General features: G+C 43.4%; 2 protein-coding genes across 2 annotated transcripts in view; one reads left to right on the top strand and one right to left on the bottom strand.

Moving 5' to 3' along the window:
* Nucleotides 1-13,594, top strand: part of ccdc96 (coiled-coil domain containing 96) — a 24,586-nt gene extending 10,992 nt beyond the window's left edge. Inside the window, exons 7-12 of the mRNA XM_041177508.1 lie at nt 452-543; nt 4,613-4,766; nt 7,211-7,404; nt 8,619-8,831; nt 10,159-10,296; nt 13,281-13,594. Of these exons, the coding sequence (XP_041033442.1) occupies nt 452-543; nt 4,613-4,766; nt 7,211-7,404; nt 8,619-8,831; nt 10,159-10,296; nt 13,281-13,535 (1,046 nt within the window). The 3' untranslated portion in view covers nt 13,536-13,594. The remainder of the gene's footprint in view (nt 1-451; nt 544-4,612; nt 4,767-7,210; nt 7,405-8,618; nt 8,832-10,158; nt 10,297-13,280) is intronic.
* LOC121271528 (retinal cone rhodopsin-sensitive cGMP 3',5'-cyclic phosphodiesterase subunit gamma-like) lies at nt 13,543-18,611 on the bottom strand. The gene is made up of 3 exons (XM_041177509.1): nt 18,351-18,611; nt 14,591-14,631; nt 13,543-14,348 (listed from the first exon to the last, which is right to left on the bottom strand). Exons 1-3 carry the CDS (start codon nt 18,476-18,478, stop codon nt 14,272-14,274), a joined length of 246 nt encoding a protein of 81 aa, XP_041033443.1. The 5' UTR covers nt 18,479-18,611; the 3' UTR covers nt 13,543-14,271.

Raw genomic sequence — 18,611 nt, 5'->3', positions numbered from 1 at the left:
CCTAGTCCTTTACCTGATGTACCCATAGGGTGTGACACACACAGGCAAGTCAGGCAGGGGGAAGCACAAACTCATCCTGGAGCTTGTCTGAGGGTCCGCCCATTTAAATTAATGTACAGGAGTTGGGCAAGCTTCTTTACAGGCACAGAATTCTCCCTGACCAGTTCTTATGTATTCATTGCATCCAGGCAATCAGATGCAGCAAAATGCAGGGCCAGGAGAATCCATCACCCTACCTTGCTCAGCTTTGTAAGTTTATTGCTTGTGCCCTCTACCCCACATTTGCTGCATACAGAAGATCTTCAGGAAAGAGTCTGACTTCATTTTGTAAATCAAAACAAATATTTCTAATGCTATTGTGAGGAATGTACATTAGAATTCAGAAGATTTATGATCAAATCCTGCAACTGCTAAGATACCATTTTACAGGGTGTATTTTATCTTCTGTTAGAGACACCCACTGAAGAAGAGAAAGATAAAGGTGATGAGATTGAAGATAAACAAGCATCTCCTGATCGAATGGAGCTAGAGTACCAATATCACGTAAATCCCTTCCTTTTTGACCCCTCTTTCTCTATTTTTTCACATTACTTTGCTCTCACGATTAGTTTGTTACATTCTCTATTTCACTCTTCTCTTTTTTTAGCCATACTCTCCTATAGGGTAACTGCTCATTCATTTCATTGCAGTCACACAAGATGCCACATTGTGAGGCAAATGGTCATGGGTTTAAGTCCCACTCCAGAGAATTGAGCTCAAAACCTAAGTTAACTTAGTATTGAGGGAGTGCTGCACTGTTGGTAGTTCCAGCTTTCAGATTATAGAATCATAGAAAAACACAGAAGTATAACACAGAAGGAGGCCATTCAACCAATAGAGTTTACATCGCTGTTTCAAAGAGCAATCCAGTTAGTCCCACTTTTTCTCATATCCCTGCAATTTTTTTTCTTTTGAAACTTACTGTTGAACCTGTACTCACCACTCTCTAGGTCTAAATCCTAACCACTTGTTGCATTAAAATTTTTTCCACATGTCACCTTTTGTTCTTTTGCCAACCACCTTCAGTCTGTGGCCTTTAGTTGCCGATCCTTCAGCCATTGGAAACGGTTGTCTATTTATTCTATCTAAACCATTTAATGATTTTAAATAGCTCTGTCAAATCTCTTCTTAGCTTTCTCTGCTCTAAGGAGAACATGATGAGAAGTTAAACTGAGGCCCCATCTGCCCTCTCAGATGGAAAAGATCCCATGACACTATTTCAAAGAAGAGCAGGGGTGTTCTCCCTGGTGTCCTGGACAATATTTATCCCTCAGCCAATATCACTAAAAACAAGTTATCTGATCATTATCATATTGCTGTTTGTGGAAGCTTGTTGTGCACAAATTGGCTGCCACATTTCCTACATTGCAACAGTGACCACACTTCAAAAATACTTCAATGGCTGTAAAGTGCTTTGGGATGTCTTGAGGCTGTGAAAAGTATTATACAAATGTAAGATGCAGAACAGATCTAGCAGCTCAAAACTGGGTATCCATGAGGTGCTATGGGCCAAGAGCAGCAGTAGAATTGTACTCAACAACAGTCAACCTCATGGCCCAGTATACCCCTTACTCTACCATGATCACCAAGCCAGGGCATCAACTCTGTTTCAATGAAGAGTGCTGGCGAGTATGCCAGGAGCAGCACCTGGTATCAACTTGGTGAAAGACAGAACTGTAAGTATGCAAAATAGCTGACGCAGCACGTGATAGACAGAACTAAGTATTTCTACAATAATGGATCAGATCAAAGCTCTGCAGTCCTGCCACATCCAGTCATGAATGGTGGTGGACAGTTGAACAACTAACTATAGGCAGAGGCTGCACAAACATCACCATCCCAATGATGGTGGAGGCCAGCATTTCAATGCAAAAGACATTTGCAAATGTCTTCAGCCAGAATTGCCAAGTGGATGATCCATCTCAACCTCCTCCTAAGGTCCCCAGCATCAGTCTTCGATCACTTTGATTTAATCCATGTAATATCAAGAAGTGGCTAAAGACACTGGATACAGCAAAGGCAATGGGCCCTGACAACATCCTTGTGCTTCAGAACTAGAACTAGCTGCGCCCCCATCAAAGCTGTTCCAGTACAGCTACAACATTGGTAAATCTACCTGATAATGTGGAAACTTTCCCAAGTATGTCCTGTCTATAAAAAGCAGGACAAATCAGGGCAATTAGCATCCCATTAGTCTACACTGAATCATCAGCAAAGCGATGGGAGGTGCCGTCGACAATGCTATCAAGTGACACTGATCTGTTCACTGAGGCTTGGTTTGGGTTCTGCCAGAGCCACTAGGCTCCAGACCTCATTACAGTCTTCGTCCAAACATGGACAAAAGAGCTAAATTCCAAAAGCGAGGTGTGAGTGACTGCCTTTGACACCAAGGCAGCATTTGACCGTGTGTGGTATTGAGGAGCCTGAGCAAAATTGAAGTCAATGGGAACCAGGAGGAGAACTCTCCACTGGTTGGACCCATATCTAGCACAAAGAAGATGGTTGTGGTTGTTGGAGGTCAATCATAGCCCCAGGACATCCTTGCAGGAGTCCCTCAGAGTAGTGTCCTAGGCCCAACCATTTTCAGCTGCTTCATCAATGACTTTCCCTCCATCATAAGGCCAGACATGGGGATGCTTGCCGATAATTACACAATGTTCAACACCATTCATAAATCATCAGATACTAGAGCAGTTCATGCCCGCATTCAGCAAGACCTGGACAATATTCAGACTTGGGCTGATAAGTGGCAAATAATATTTGTGCCACACAAATACCTGGAAATGAACATGTTCAACAAGAGAGAATCTAATCAATTCCCCTTGATATAACAGCATTGCCATCGCTGAATCCCCCACCATCAACAACCTGGGGGTTACTGTTGACCAGAAATTGAACTGGACTAGCCAAATAAATACTGTGGCTACAAGAGCAAGTTAGAAGCTGGGAATTCTGCGGCAAGTAACTCACCTCCTGTCTCCCCAAAGCCTGTCCACCATCTACAAGGCAGAAGTTAGGATTGTGATGAAATACTTTCCATGTGCAGCTGTTACAACACTTAAGAGGCTGACACCATCCAGAAGAAAACATTCTACTAGATCAGCACCCAGCCACCACCTTAGACATTCACTCCCTCCACCAGTATCTTTCGTGCCACACAAATGCCAGGCAATGACCATCTCCAACAAGAGAGAATCTAACCATCGAGCCTTGACATTCAATGGCATTACCATCACTGAATCCCCCACGATCAACATTCTGGGGTTACAGTTGACCAGAAACTGAACTGAACTGAACATATAAATACTGTGGCTACAAGAACAGGTCAGAGGCTAGGAATCCCTGCAGGGAGTAACTCACCTCCTGACTCCCCAAACCCTGCCCACCATCTACAAGGCACAAGTCAAGGGTGTGATGGAATACTCTCCACTTGCCTGGATGAGTGCAGCACCAACAACACTCAAGAAGCTCGATGCCATCCAGGACACAGCAGGCCACTTGATTGGCACCCGATCCACAAATATTCACTCCATCCACCAGTGATGAACAGTAACAGCAGTATGTACCATCTACAAGATGCACCACAGCAACTCACCAAGGCTCCTTAGACAGCATTTTCCAAACCCAAAACCACTACCATCTAGAAGGACAAGGGCAGCAGATGCATAGGAACACCATCACTTGCAAGTTCCCCTCCATGCCAAACACTCTCCTGACTTGGAAATAGATCGGTGTTCCTTCACTGTTGCTGGGTCAAAATCCTGGAACTCCTTCCCCAACACAGTGTGTGTACCTACACCATATGAAATGCAGTGGTTTAAGAAGGCAGCTCCCCACCACCTTCTCAAGGGCTACTAGGAATGGGCAATAAATGCTGGCCTAGCCAGCGATGCTCATGTCCCGTGAATGAATGAAAAAAAACACCAATGCACAGTGACAGCAGTGTGTGCCATCTACAAGATGCACTGCAGCAACTCGTCAAGACTCCTTTAATAGCATCTTCCAAACCCATGACCTCTACTACCTAGAAGGAGAAGGGCAACCACCATTTTGAAGTTCCCCTCTAGGTCGAACACCATCCTGACTTGCAACTATATCATCACAGTCCATGGGTCAAAATCCTGGAACTCCCTGTGGGTGTACCTTCACCACATGGACCGCAGCTGTTCAAGAAGCTAGCTCACCACCACCTTCTCAAGGGAATTTATGGATAGGCAATAAAAGCTGGCCTGGCCAGCGATACTCAAATCCCAGAAACAAATAAAAGATGTTGCTTTCTTTTATTTCGCATTTACAATAATCACTGCACTACGATGTTTTTGAGAATCACTTATAAAGGCAAACCTTTTTTCATCCTTTCTTTCTTTCAATTTATTTTCTTCTGCTTTTGGTTTCTAAAAACCTGTAGGTTCTAGGAGGAAGACAAAACTAAAGGAAGCCAGGTAAATTGATCAGTTATAAGATCCAATGTATGACATTCCATTCTAATTTAATAACAAGTGGTGTTGAGAGGCAGATTCACTGGTATAAAATACAAAGCTGATTAAAATCCTTTTCTTCCTTTGTTGCTCAGGCATTATTTGTGGAACTGCATAGGTTGAAGATCCATAACAACCAAATACAGAACAAGCTGGCAGATTACTACCGCAAGAAGAAGACGGAGGAAACAAAGAGCGAGTTAAGGAAAACCCACTCAGACTATGAACAACGATACGTGAGGTTCATGGGTAAGGAAAAGATTAGGGTGTGAAGAGGACAGTCTGATCTAGAAACATTATCATGTCAACTCTGAGAATGAATTTAATTCCAATATTAACAGAGAAGGTTCAACTAAAGAACCTAAAATTAACTAATGTGGTAGATAAGAGAGTGTTTATGGATGTTATTTATATGGATTTTCTGAAGATATTCAATAAAATTCCACCTGAGAGAATTATACTGAAATAAATAGTTCGGTCATTCACCTCACTTCCTTTCAGTTAGCCCACACCTATTAGCGAGATCTCTAGTAACAGATGTTTCTTAACAAAAGACATGTTCAGTTAGGATCATTATTAGCTGGCTATTTCTGGCACTCTTAAACATCCCAGTGGTGAGTTCATGTTGGCAACTTAAACCAAAGCGTATAATTTTAAATGGGCAGCAGGCACAGAGAGACGTGGTGGTGTATGTATACAAATCTTTGAAGTTTGCAGGACAAGCTTTGAAGGCTGTTAAAAAAAGGCATAAGGGATCTTTGACTTTAATAAATATAGGCAAAGAAAAGGAAAGCAGGGAAGTAATGACAAATCTTTCACAAAACACTGGTTAGGTCTCAGCTGGAGGACTGTGTTCAATTCTGAGTACCACACTTTACAAAGGGATGTCAAGGCCTTTGCGAAGGTAAAGAGGAGATTTACTAGACTGACACCAGAGATGAGGGATTTCAGTTCTATGGAGAGGCTGGTGTTGTTCTCCTTAGAGCAGTAAAGCTTAGGTGAAATTTAATAAAGGTGTTCAAAATCATGAAGGGCTTGCTGGAATAAAGAAAAAAAACTGTTTCCACTGGCAGTAACCAGAGGACACAGAATGTAGGTGATTGGCAAAAGAACCAATGACAACATGAAGGAATGGAAACAGAACGTGCAAGAAATACTCATGAAGTGTGGCAGCGTCTGTGGAGAGAGAAACAAAGTTACTGTTTCAAGTCAAATTTCAGAATGGAAAAACTGAAAAAGAGTCACATCTGACTCAAAACTCTAACTTTATTTCTCTCCCCACAGTTGTTGCCAGACCCGATTAGTGTTTCCAGCACTTTCTGTTTTACATAGAAACATAGAAACTAGGAGCAGGAGTAGGCCATTCGGCCCTTCGAGCCTGCTCCGTCATTCATGATGATCAGGGCTGATCATCCAACTCAATAGCCTGCTCTCACTTTCTCCCCATACCCTTTGATCCCTTTCGCCCCAAGAGTTATATCTAACTTCTTCTTGAAAACATACAATGTTTTGGTCTCAACTACTTTCTGTGGTAGTGAATTCCACAGGCTCACCACTCCCTGGGTGAAGAAATTTCTCCTCATCTCAGTCCTAAATGGTCTAACCCATATCCTCAAACTGTGACCCCTGGTTCTGGACTCCCCCCACCATCGGGAACATCCTTCCTGCATCTACCCTGTCTAGTCCTGTTAGAATTTTATAGGTTTCTATGAGATCCCTCCTCATTCTTCTGAACTCCAGTGAATATAATCCTAACCGACTCAATCTCTCCTCATATGTCAATCCCGACATCCCAGGAATCAGTCTGGTAAACCTTCGCTGCACTCCCTCTATAGCAAGAACATCCTTCCTTAGATAAGGAGGCCAAAACTGCACACAATATTCCAGGTGTGGTCTCACCAAGGCCCTGTACAACTGCAGCAAGACATCCCTGCTCCTGTACTCGAATCCTCTGGTATGAAGGCCAACATACCATTTGCCTTCTTTACTGCCTGCTGCACCTGCATGCTTACCTTCAGCGACTGGTGTACGAGGACACTCAGGTCTCGTTGCACATTCCCCTCTCTCAATTTATAGACATTCAGATAATAATCTGCATTCCTGTTTTTGCTACCAAAATGGATACTCTCACATTTATCCACATTATACTGCATCTGCCATGCATTTGTCCAGTCACTCAGCTTGTCCAAATCACACTGAAGCATCTCTGCATCCTCCTCACAGCTCACCCTCCCACTCAGCTTTGTGTCATCTGCAAATTTGGAGATATTACATTTAGTTCCCTCATTTAAATCATTAATATATATTGTGTATAGCTGGGGTCCCAGCACCGATCCCAGCGGTTTCCCACCAGTCACTGCCTGCCATTATGAAAATGACCCATTTATTCTTACTCTGTTTTTATTTCAAATGTCCAGCATCTGTGGTATTTTGCTTCTATTTAGTGCAACGTGAAGGGACATATTTTATGCAGTGCCTTAGGGTGATCTGGAATGCAATGTGTGAAAGGGCTGTGGAAGCTGATTCAGTAAGAACTTTTGAAAGGACATTTGATTAAAAACTTGAAAAGGAAACATTTGCAGGGTTATAGGGAAAGAACTGGGGAATTGGGACTAATTGGATAGCTCTTTCCAAGGGGGTTAAAGAAAAGCTGGAATTGATGCCACTGACTGAAGTTCATTTGTTTGGCACAGACACCCTGGCAAAGTTGCAGGCCAAATATAAGGAGGAGGTTGAGTTGTACCAGGAACAGATCACTGATCTCACTGCTGAGTGTGAGGAGAAGCAACAATTGACAGAATATGCATGGAGGATGTTTATGTCTAGGAAGAAGACTGTTGCAAAGACTGTAATAAACAAACGGCCAGGAAGACACGCAGCACTACTGGTAGGTTGACCATTACTTTTAGTGGTTTCAGGGAGTGATTGAGGATATATTGCTTTCTAAACACAAAATCAATAAATTCTCAGCTACATGCAAATGTCAGATTGTGGACTTTTCCTTACCACCCCCCCCCCCCCCCCCCCCCCCCCCCCCCCCCCACCTCCTAGTCAACTTATTTAAATGCCCCTCAGATATTTTTCTACATGCAAAGCTCCATATAAATGAAGATCAGTGTTCGGTCCTCAATGTGTCTTTTTCAAACTGAATTCCATTCTTGCCTGATCTTCAAAAACAAGGCTTGAATTTAAATACATTGAGCAGTTAGGAGAGTATAGTTGGAACTTAGTAGGAGTAAGACTAGAAAGTTCAGAACCACAGCAGTGTAGAAAAGTTGGAGAAAGGCAGGAACTATTTAGATGGAGACTGAGAGAGGTTGGAGATAAGAGGTGAGTGAATAAGATTTTCTTTGAATCCTGTCCAGCAGTAACAGAGATACTGGAAAATTCTCCCTGGTTACGGGCCACTCGTCTAAGTGATTCCACACACAGCCAGCAATGAAACTGTTTTCAATGGGAGCAGAATTAAAACTATAACATGGGAACCTCAGTTCTCTGATCCAAGTCCAAATGGGTGTGAGTTCCTGTGAGGTGCAGCAGATCATGGAAGCTCCATTTTAGATCTTAGACAGACATGAGCTTTATACAGAGTTAGCTGTTATTATTGAAGGACAAATTCAACTGAAACATTTTGGTTTAGAAAGGCACCAAATGGATTCACTGACAAGATTACAATCTCAAGTAGGAGTTGCAGACTAATTAAGAGCTTTTCCAGTTACCTTCTCATGTTGTTCACTTGCAACCTACATACAAGAAGGTAGAATAACAGACCACTGACTCTTGCGTTCATTCTGAAGCTTATTCTGCGACTACAAACTGCACAACATTTAGAACTTTAGTCTTTAGATCTCCAAATCTGATTGGGATATCATTGTCAGGTTCCTTAATTGTTTGTTACTATTCTAATCAACAGGTGAAAAATATTACTGCTAGGGATGAGGCACTATTGTAAACATCCATTGTCAGTATCAAGCACTCCCAGCTCAGAAAAAGCTTGGTTGAGATACAGAGTAAAGTTCCCATTTTTCTCCAACAACATTCATTAATCTTAAATTATAAAAAGTAACTGAAAGCATAACTTGTTTGTGTTTGTGTGTGTAGGAGTTGGAACGCATTCAGACTACTGAGGAGCAGAAGGAGAAAGAGATGAGGCAGATTAGATTTCTGACTATCAAGATGAAGAATAAACTGAAGTTTTACGAGCATCAGCTGAAGGCGAAGGAGGAACTAGCGGGTGGACTAAACCTGATCGACTATGAGCAGCTGAAAATCGAGAATCAGTCTTACAGTGAGAAAATTGAAGAACGCAATGAGGTAAACAGGAAGAACGATCTCACCAGTTCACCTGCTAGCCGGATGGACCATTTAATTCACTGTTGCAAAATCTTGGATCAATAAACTGCTTAGAGAGTAAAGAACATTTTCCTGCCCCCTGTAACTAAGCCATCCAGACCTCAAAGATGGTTGCCCAGTTTGAATTGTCGGTTGATCTCAATCTGACTTTTGGATTAGGGAGGGATAAAAAAACCCAGCCTGAATTTCTACTTCTAATCACTGCCCATTGATATCAACTGGACTGTCTGTGAGGTGGGACAGGATTGGGTTCAACTGTCAATTTCCTCCCATCATCAAACAGTTCATCCACACTCACTGTCTAAACTCCACATGTAAAGGAGGTGCCAGGCAGCAAGGATTAACATCTCTGGGCTCAGACAGAGGTCACAAAGGAGCATTTCACAGTTTTAAAGAAATGTAGATATTGGATTAACAGTGAAATGCGCCTTTTAGACCTGTTCCCTTTCTCTGTTCCCAAAGGTGCTAACACAAAGATTCATTTCCAGTGGAGCCATATCCCAGTCTGGAAAGCAGGAAGGGACAATAAAGGCTGTATTTTTTTCAACGCCATGTTCATTTGGCAACAGCTGCCAGACTTGCATCATGTAAAATAAATGTTCAACAGCACCACCTATTGTAAAGAGATGTAGCAGTCTAGGCCCTGCATTTTCTTAGGGGATGAGACCAGTTGTCAGGGGAACAGAAAATTAGGCAGTATGTGAAAATTACAGGCCTGCATCCAGCCCACCAAAATCCAATGGACCTAAGGTCTGAGATGACCTTATATCCATTGTATACAAACATGATTTAGGCTCTCTATGGTTTTATATAGCACATGGGAACCAAGTTAGAACTGCATTTAGATTGTATTTAGCTTCTTCAGCTGCAGCCTGGGACAGTCTGGCACTCACCATGTGTGTAAAGACTAAACAGAAAACAAAACAAATGCCAAGTACCTTGATGCAAGGATGTTACAATTCCACTACGACCAGCACAGGTCAATGTAACTGGTCTCAGTGTACAAGAATAAGCCAGCATTCCCATTGCTGATGCTAGTCATGAATTTCTGCTGGTAAAGGTGTGTCCTGTCACTTAACCAACCCCAGTGAGAGCCAGTACCTCCTCCAGGGCTACAGGAAAACGGCAAAGGGTGGAAAACTAAATGCAGCATGGAAACATTTGTGTGTAAGCAGGAGTTTAAAACTGAAAGCATCACATTATGACACAAATGTTTTATGTTTTGCTTTGCTTTTAAATGGAATATCAGAACAATGCCAGGTGTTCAGATCTGATTTTCATTTTCCAGGAAGTCACAAAAATGCGGAAGAAGGTTGCAATTACCATTGGGGTGATGACCCATATTAAGGAGAAGCTGGAGTATGTGGAGGCGGAGAATGCAGAGAAGAAAACCCAGCTCATGGATCTTGAGGCTGTCGTAGCACAGGTACTAGGGTGAGGAGGGCCAGGGGTGGGGACCAGCAGGGTGAGAGTGTAGATTCCCGGGAATGGCGGGGGGGGGGGGCGGGGGGGAGGGTGGAGGGCACTCGTGGGAGGTTGGTAGAGTGTAGGTACCTGGCTGGGTGGGGAGTGGGGTGGTTGGTGGGGGGATGTGCAGGTACAGCGGGGCTGGAGTAGAGTGCTGGTATCGGGGGGACATGGAGAACATAGGTGCTGGGGCAGAGGGGCAGTGGCACAGGGTAGGGGGGCAGGAGGACAGTGTAGGTAAGGTAGTGGGTGGGTTGGGTGATGTTGTGCAGAGTGTAGGTACCTGGGTTGGGGAAGAACATAGGTGACAGGAGAGCAGGTACAAAAGCTCCAATTTCCCTGAGACTCTTCAGCTGATAGCACAGTGCATGTGATAACCAACAACAGTAAAGACATGAGCTTGCAGTGCATCATATACCCAGATTAATTTTTTTTAATTGAAGTTGGAGGTGAGACAGACAATGTAGCCAGATGAGTAGGATGCAGGCACCACTGACTCCAGATACTGTGCTGGGAGACAGGAGTCTGTATCTGTGACCCTTTATACAAGAAGATGCTGTTCTCAGAGCAGCAACTGAACAGAGATAACACTGCCCACTGCAGGAGAGGGGAAAACATCCAGCATCTAACATAAGCACCCAGTGGCTGAAACCTGGCTCCAGATCGACATTAGCAGAGAGCCCACATTGGGACCTTGAGGATGAAGGATTGCATGCTTTGTTTCTACATCTGTCTAAATGTTGTGCTCAAGAGGAAGGATGCTAGTAATAAAAACAGAAAATGCTGGAAATACTCAGTAGGTGAGGCAGCATCTGTGAGAAACAAGAGTTAACATTTCAGGTCAATTAGTTTTTTTTTTTATATGGAACGCTTCACGAATTTGCGTTATCAGACTGGGAAATTGATGAAAGGTCATTGACCTCACCTGTTTCTCTCTCTACAGAAGCTGTCTGACTTGCTGAGTATTTCCAGCATTTTCATTTTTATTTCCAATTTCCAGCAGCTTCAGTATTTTGTCTCTTTTTAGATGGAGGATGTTAGTGCTGGGAATGGATCCCTTTGCATTTCAGGCAACCGGTGTCAGCATCAAGCACCCTGGATAGCTATAGCCTGGTGAGATCCAGAGTGAAATTCCCTGACTCTGCTCCAACAGTATTCCTCCAGCTTAATCTCTCAGTATTCTGCTTTGTGGCCTCTCAGAGCAAGCTGGAATTGTTAGCTATATTAGCACAAAAACATCATAAGATAGTCACCACCACCTGGAAGTTCCCCTCCAAGCCACACAGCATCTTGACTTGGAAATATATCACTGTTCTTCACTGTCGCTGGGTCAAAATTCTGAAACTCACTCCCCAACAGCACTGTGGGTGTACCTATACCACATGGACTGCAGCAGTTCAAGAAGGCAGCTCACCACCACCTTCTCAAGGGCAGTTAGGGATGGGCAATAAATGCTGGCTTAGCCAGTGAAGTCCACATCCTGTGAAAGAATTTTTAAAAATCCAATATGGAATTCAAGAAAATATTCTTTACCCAGAGAGTGGTGAGAATGTGGAACTCACTATCAAAGGCAGTGGCTGAGGCAAGCAGTATAGATTCATTTAAGCTGGATAAACACATGAGAGGGAAAGGAATAGAAGGAGCTGCTGATAGGATGAGGTGAAGTAGGTGGGAGGAGCCTTGTGTGAAGCTTAAACACCAGCACTGATGAGTTGGGATGAATGGCCTGTTTCTGTGCTGTAAATTCTGTGTAATTTCTCTGTCACTGTTTGTCTGTAAGCAATATATCTGAAAAACTAATGGATGGATTTCAGTGAATCGTGGTACATGGTTTAAAGGAAGATAATGGTGTAGTGGTAATGTACTGGACTAGTAATCCAGAAGCCCAGGCTATTGCTCTGGTTTCAAATCCCAAGGCAGCTGGCGTAATTTAAGTTCAATTAATAAATACAGAGTACAAAGTTAGTCTCAGTAATGGTGACCATGAAACTATGATCGATTGTTGTAAAAACCCATCTGGTTCATTAGTGGCCTCTGGGAAAGGAAATCTGCCATCCTTACCTGTTCTAGCCTACATGTGACTCCAGACCCACAGCAAGGTGATTGACTCTTAACTGTCCGCTGAGTCACTCGCTTCAAGGTTCAGTTAGGGAGGGAGAACAAATGCTGGCCTTGCCAGTGATACCCACACCCCATGAATTTTTTTTTTTTTTAAAAGGGTATGATCCAAGGAAGAATTGATTAGTTTTCGGTAAAGATCCGGATCCTGGAATTAAATTGGGAGATAGAGAGAATTGACTTTTTAAAAATGTTGTTAATTGTTTTAGAATGTTGTGAATTGTCTCAGATGCTGTGGTGGAATTTGTCACAGTTGTCAAGACATGAGCAGAGTTTTAAGAGCAGGTTGTTGGATGTGGATTGGCCTGAAGCCTCTTCAGTAAGATGGAAGCTTTTTTAAAAAAAGTCTTTTTTTAACTGTGTAGTTACAGAGCATCAACCAGGCAGGGAAAAGCCTCAGGGAAGAGTTGTGTAATTGTAATAAGGTTGAGCTAACACAGCATGGCGGAGATATGTGATTGTTTTTCAGAAGTATTAACATGTCTTAAACATGTTAATACCTGTGCTAACATCAAAACATGTGCTCAGTGGGCTAATGACAGTAACATCATATCCAATTTTCATAAAAAGGGAAAGACTCGCACCTCTGTAGTGCCTATCACACCCTCGGACCATCCTTCAGTCCTTTACAGAGTGCCAATGGATCAGTTTTGAAGTGTAGTCACTGTTGTAGGAAACACTGCTGCATTACGATCAGGTTTGAGCCAGTATCTGACCCGGTAAAACTGGATAACAATTTTATTTTCTTTTTAACATTATCGTATGATTTTTGGTTTTCTGATGTGCCCTGATCTGTAACCAGCCTTCCACTTGTGGTTGTTATAGAAGCGGGAAATCCTGACCAAAACCAAACAAGCACGGGACAGAGTCCGGGCAGCCAACTTCAAACTGAAGGAGAAATGTGGCCTCTTGTGTAACAAGGTGCTGCTTCGTGACTTTGAGGACAATGTAGACGCCAGCGATAGATTGCGCCAAAGGCTGGAGGTGCTGAAACGACGACATGCCGATCTAACACTCGACTCCTACGGCATCAAGAAGAAAATCGAGTGGGTGAAGATGGGACAATTACAAACTCAGTAACAGCCACTTCGGGGAGCTTGTCCATTTTATTCTGTTACGATAAATATTATATGAGCTGGCATCTGTGCATTTATTCTTCCTGTTCTAGTGGTGAAAAACAAATACAACGTGGAAAGCAATGTGGTAAGCCATGAGGCAAGCGTAGGTACAACAGATCAGGTTCCAAACTGTCTCAAGACTCTGATTTTTAGGCAAGGCAACAAACACCAAGGGAACAACAGCCAATGTACAATTTTCTAACCCGATTAGAAATCTAGCTCAAAGACAGCAACAAATATAAAGCTTACTCTCTAGACATGATTAAATGTAAATGTCATTCTCTAGATATTGATGCACATTTCAATTTAGCTATGGTGACTGAGTCAACTCAATGACAGGATGAACTAAAAGCCTTTCATGCACCTCTCCCATTTTACAGACAAGGATCCAAATTGACAGAGTTTTACAGATTAAATACAAATAATAATGCAAAGATTAAAGTTTTATGTTAGTTAAAAGTAGAACTTTACAACTGGATGCCACATAAATATATTTAAATTATACACCATACACTACTACTCACAATCATAGTCTGAAAACTGACAGCTACATCAATGTTCAGGCTGATGGGATTGAACACTAATGGTGATGCATTGTGCACAGTTGGTTCTAATAGTAACCCAGTCAAGTCTGCTTCACTATAGTTACTGTTCATCTGAAACATGGACCACTAACGACTGGTTGGCATCTTCCAGTCTCAGACAATACCATACTGAGCCAATTCATGCAGCTCCAAGTGGTTAAATGCCTCCCAGGGACAGATCACAGTGATATCTGTAAGAAACAGAGAGAGAATTGAAATTCTTATGTCCAGATTGTTTTCTATATCAGTCTTGCTCATTTCCTGAAGCACTGAGTCTTCCTGAGTCCTAGCCCAAGTGGTCACTGACAATGTTTGAGTGTAAGTACACATGCCCAATTTTATGCTCACCTGACCTACAGTCGGAGAGCGAGTGTGAGATTAGGTTAAAGTTCAGTGCTTTAGAATGAGTGGTTGGAAATTATTCCACACATACCTGTGCCAAGCCCCTCCATTCCAGGAATATCATCTCCAAACCTGAGGGAGAATGAGAATGAATCAGTGTCTAAAACTCAGTTTGCCACAAACCAGCAAAGCTCAATACAACTCAGCAGCGTAACTACATTTTTTTTAAATTGCCCTATTTTCATAAAGTCTGAAGACTGATCTCATTCTAAAAGTAATTGTGTGATATTCCTTTGTCAGTTCAGTGGAGTTCACACCTCTGTTAAAGTAGTAGGCAAGGTAATGTCGTGCAAATGGCCCACTAATATTGCAATCTTTGAGATTAATGAGTCTATTAATCGTTATTTTCATTTCCTTAAAAGAGATGGCCTTTAAATTGAACACAGTTGGGTTGCTCTATTGATGCTGCAAGTTTGAATCCTTCACTGTCTGTCCCGGTTTACAGTAGAGAGTGTGGAAACAATGCCTGATGCTATGTTGCTTCCAAACTGTCCAAATTCCTTGCTGTGTTGTTTTAATGCCAGTGTTCATCCAGTTTACCTCAGTTTAGAGTAGCTCAGGGAGAAATTCAGTCTGAGAGCTTGAAGCATTGGTATGAGACTGGGGCTATAGCCATTCTGTCACCATTGTGACAATATTTTACTAATCACGTTATTAGGTCTGTTAGTGACCTGCCACACCACTAACTTCTGAATGGAGTCAGAATACAACAGTCAGCTCAGAGTCCAACTTTCATACTAAAATTAAAACACTAAAATTAATGTTAATGTAACAACAGAAGAAAAGATAAGTACTTTAAAAAATATTGGTTACATTATTGGATTATGGGCAAAGATAATGGGAGAATTTGACTAGTGAGTTTCTATTCCCATCATTGTGATATGCGCCCTCTCTGTTCTTTACCAGAGGCGTCGGTGAAAGAGATGGGGCTCCGTCTAAAAACTCACTGACAATCATTACTGAACACATCACGGTTTCTAAACCTCATCTTGGTGAGTTTGAGGCACCGAGTGGAGTAGAGAGCTGTCCAGACTGCTGGCAAGGAGCAAGTTTCACTTCTTCTGAAGTGAAATAGGTCTGCACTCTGCTTGGTGCCACTAACTCACTGGCTCAGGAGGGTCCTTAGTCTTTGGAATTCTCTTCCCCAGGGATCAGTGGAGGCTGGTCATTGAATATTTTTAAGGTTGAGTTAGGTAGATTCTTGATTGGCAAAGGAGTCAAAGGGAATGAGGGGTTAGAAAGGAAAGTAGGGGCCACAATCAGATCAGCCATGATGTTATCAAATGCCAGAGCAGGCTCAAGGGGCTGAATGGCCTCCTGCTCCTAATTCGTATATCTGTTCCTGTGGGGCACAGTTCCACGGGCGGTGGAGCAGAAAAGGCACAGCCAAGCTAAGTCAGGGCTGCCTCTCCACTGGGGCATCTGGGCAATCCGTCAGCACACAGTCTATGGATCTCCCCACAGGAGTGAGGGCAGAAAGGTCCGATGCTGATTTTCTGTGACACCCCTGTCAATGCCTGGCTCCAATGCTATGAGCAGACATTTGGGAACAAATATAAAAACAAAAAAACTGCGGATGCTGGAAATCCAACATAAAAAATACCTGGAGAAACTCAGCAGGTCTGGCAGCATCGGCGGAGAAGGGTACAGTTGACGTTTCGATCGTGTCAGCCTGATCCTGCCCCATGGAATTCATTTCTTCCTATCTTGACTCCCTTCTCTCTCCCCTTGTCCAGTCCCTTCCCACCTACATCCGTGATTCCAGTGACATCTTATGTCACATCAACAATTTCCAGTTCCCTGGCCCCAACCGCCTCCTCTTCACCATGGACGTCCAATCCCTCTACACCTCCATCCCCCACCAGGATGGTCTGAGGGCCCTTAGCTTCTTCCTCGAACAGAGGCCCGAACAATCCCCATCCACCACTACTCTCCTCCGTCTGGCTGAACTTGTTCTCACACTGAACAATTTCTCCTTCAACTCCTCTCACTTCCTCCATATAAAAGGTGTGGCTATGGGTACCCACATGGGCCCCAGCTATGCCTGTCTCTTTATGGGGTATGTGGAACATTCCTTATTCCAGTCCTACTCCAGCCCCCTCCCACAACTCTTTCTCAGGTACATCGATGATTACTTTGGTGCTGCTTCATGCTCTCGTCGGGACCTGGAAAAATGTATTAATTTTGCTTCCAATCTCCACCCCTCCATCATTTTCACATGGTCCATCTCTGACACTTCCCTTCCCTTCCTTGATCTCTCTGTCTCAATTTCTGGTGATAGACTGTCCACCAATATTCATTACAAGCCTACCGACTTCCACAGCTACCTCAACTACAGCTCCTCACACCCCGCTTCCTGTAAGGACTCCATCCCATTCTCTCAGTTCCTTCGCCTTTGTCGCATCTGTTCTGATGATGCTACCTTCAAAAACAGTTCCTCTGACATGTCCTCCTTCTTCCTTAACTGAGGTTTTCCACCCACTGTGGTTGACAGGGCCCTCAACCGTGTCCGGCCCATCTCCCATGCATCAGCCCTCACAGCTTCTCCTCCCTCCCAGAAACATGATAGGGTCCCCCTTGTCCTCACTTATCACCCCACCAGCCTCCGCATTCAAAGGATCATCCTCCGCCATTTGCATGCTGCCACCACCAAACACATCTTCCCTTCACCCTCCCTGATGGCATTCCATAGGGATCATTCCCTCCATGACACCCTGGTCCACTCCTCCATCACCCCCTACTCCTCAACCCCCTCCTACAGCACCTCCCTATGCGAACACAAGATATGCAACACCTGCCCCTTCACTTCCTCTCTCCTTACCATCCAAGGGCCCAAACACTCCTTTCAAGTGAAGCAGCATTTCACTTGCACTTCCTTCAACTTAGTCTACTGCATTCGTTGCTCCCAATGCAGTTTCCCCTACATTGGAGAGACCAAATGCAGACTGGGTGACCGCTTTGCAGAACATCTTCGGTCTGTCCGCAAGCATCACCCAGACCTCCCTGTTGCTTGCCATTTTAACACTCCACCCTGCTCTCTTGCCCACATGTCTGTCCTTGGCTTGCTGCATTGTTCCAGTGAAGCTCAACGCAAACTGGAGGAACAGCACCTCATCTTCCAACCAGGCACTTTACAGCCTTCCGGACTGAATATTGAGTTCAACAATTATAGATCTTGAACTCCCTCCTCCATCCCTACCCACTTTCTGTTTCTTCCCCCACCTTTTTGTTTTTTCCAATAATTTATATGGATTTTTATTTTCCCACCTATTTCCATTATTTTTAAATCTATACCTTTTATGCCCTTTTAGTTTTATTTCATCCTAACCCCAATAGAGCTATCTGTACCTTGCGTGTCCTGCTATCCATTTTTAATTAGCACATTTTTTTTAGATAATATCACCACCTCTTTGTTCTTTTGTCTGTGATATCTTTTGGTTATCTCCTCCTATCACTGCTTGCTTGTCCCAACAACCACCCCCCCCCCACCCCTTCTCCCCCCTCCCCTTAAACCAGCATATATTTCACCCCTCCTATTTTTAATTAGCTCTGTTGAAGGGTCATGAGGACACGAAACGTCAACTGTACTCTTCTCCGCCGATGCTGCCAAACCTGCTGAGTTTTTCCAGGTATTTTTTGATTTGGGAACGAATATTGACTCTTAGTAGGAGGCTAACACTGGAGGGTGTTCGAGTGTCGTTCACATTAAAAACTCCAGCTCATCCGTTAACAAACCTGAGATTCAGGAATTAGTGATTTCCCCCACGGTTCAATCAACAAATAGCTCATACCCTTTCACTCCTGCCTTGGGGGGTTTGCTCTTGAACTGTCGAGTTGCTCTTTGCTTGAACTTTGGTGGCCCCTTTTTAGGGGAGGTGTCACCTCCGGAAACATTAGTTGGTGGCATAATTGTATTCATTTTCACAGGATGGGGTTACTGAGGTAGGAAAATCTCTCTGAAAGACAAAACATCGCCGTTACAATAGAAGATTGAACAATTCCTCAGATTCAGGCGGGTATCAGCCAACATCAACAACCCCAAAACATCAACA

This window comes from Carcharodon carcharias, chromosome 31 (genome assembly GCF_017639515.1).
Source record: "Carcharodon carcharias isolate sCarCar2 chromosome 31, sCarCar2.pri, whole genome shotgun sequence".
Classification (NCBI taxonomy): Eukaryota; Metazoa; Chordata; class Chondrichthyes; order Lamniformes; family Lamnidae; genus Carcharodon; species Carcharodon carcharias.
The sequence above is the reverse complement of the archived record's forward strand: the minus strand, read 5'-3'. Positions and strand labels throughout refer to the sequence as shown.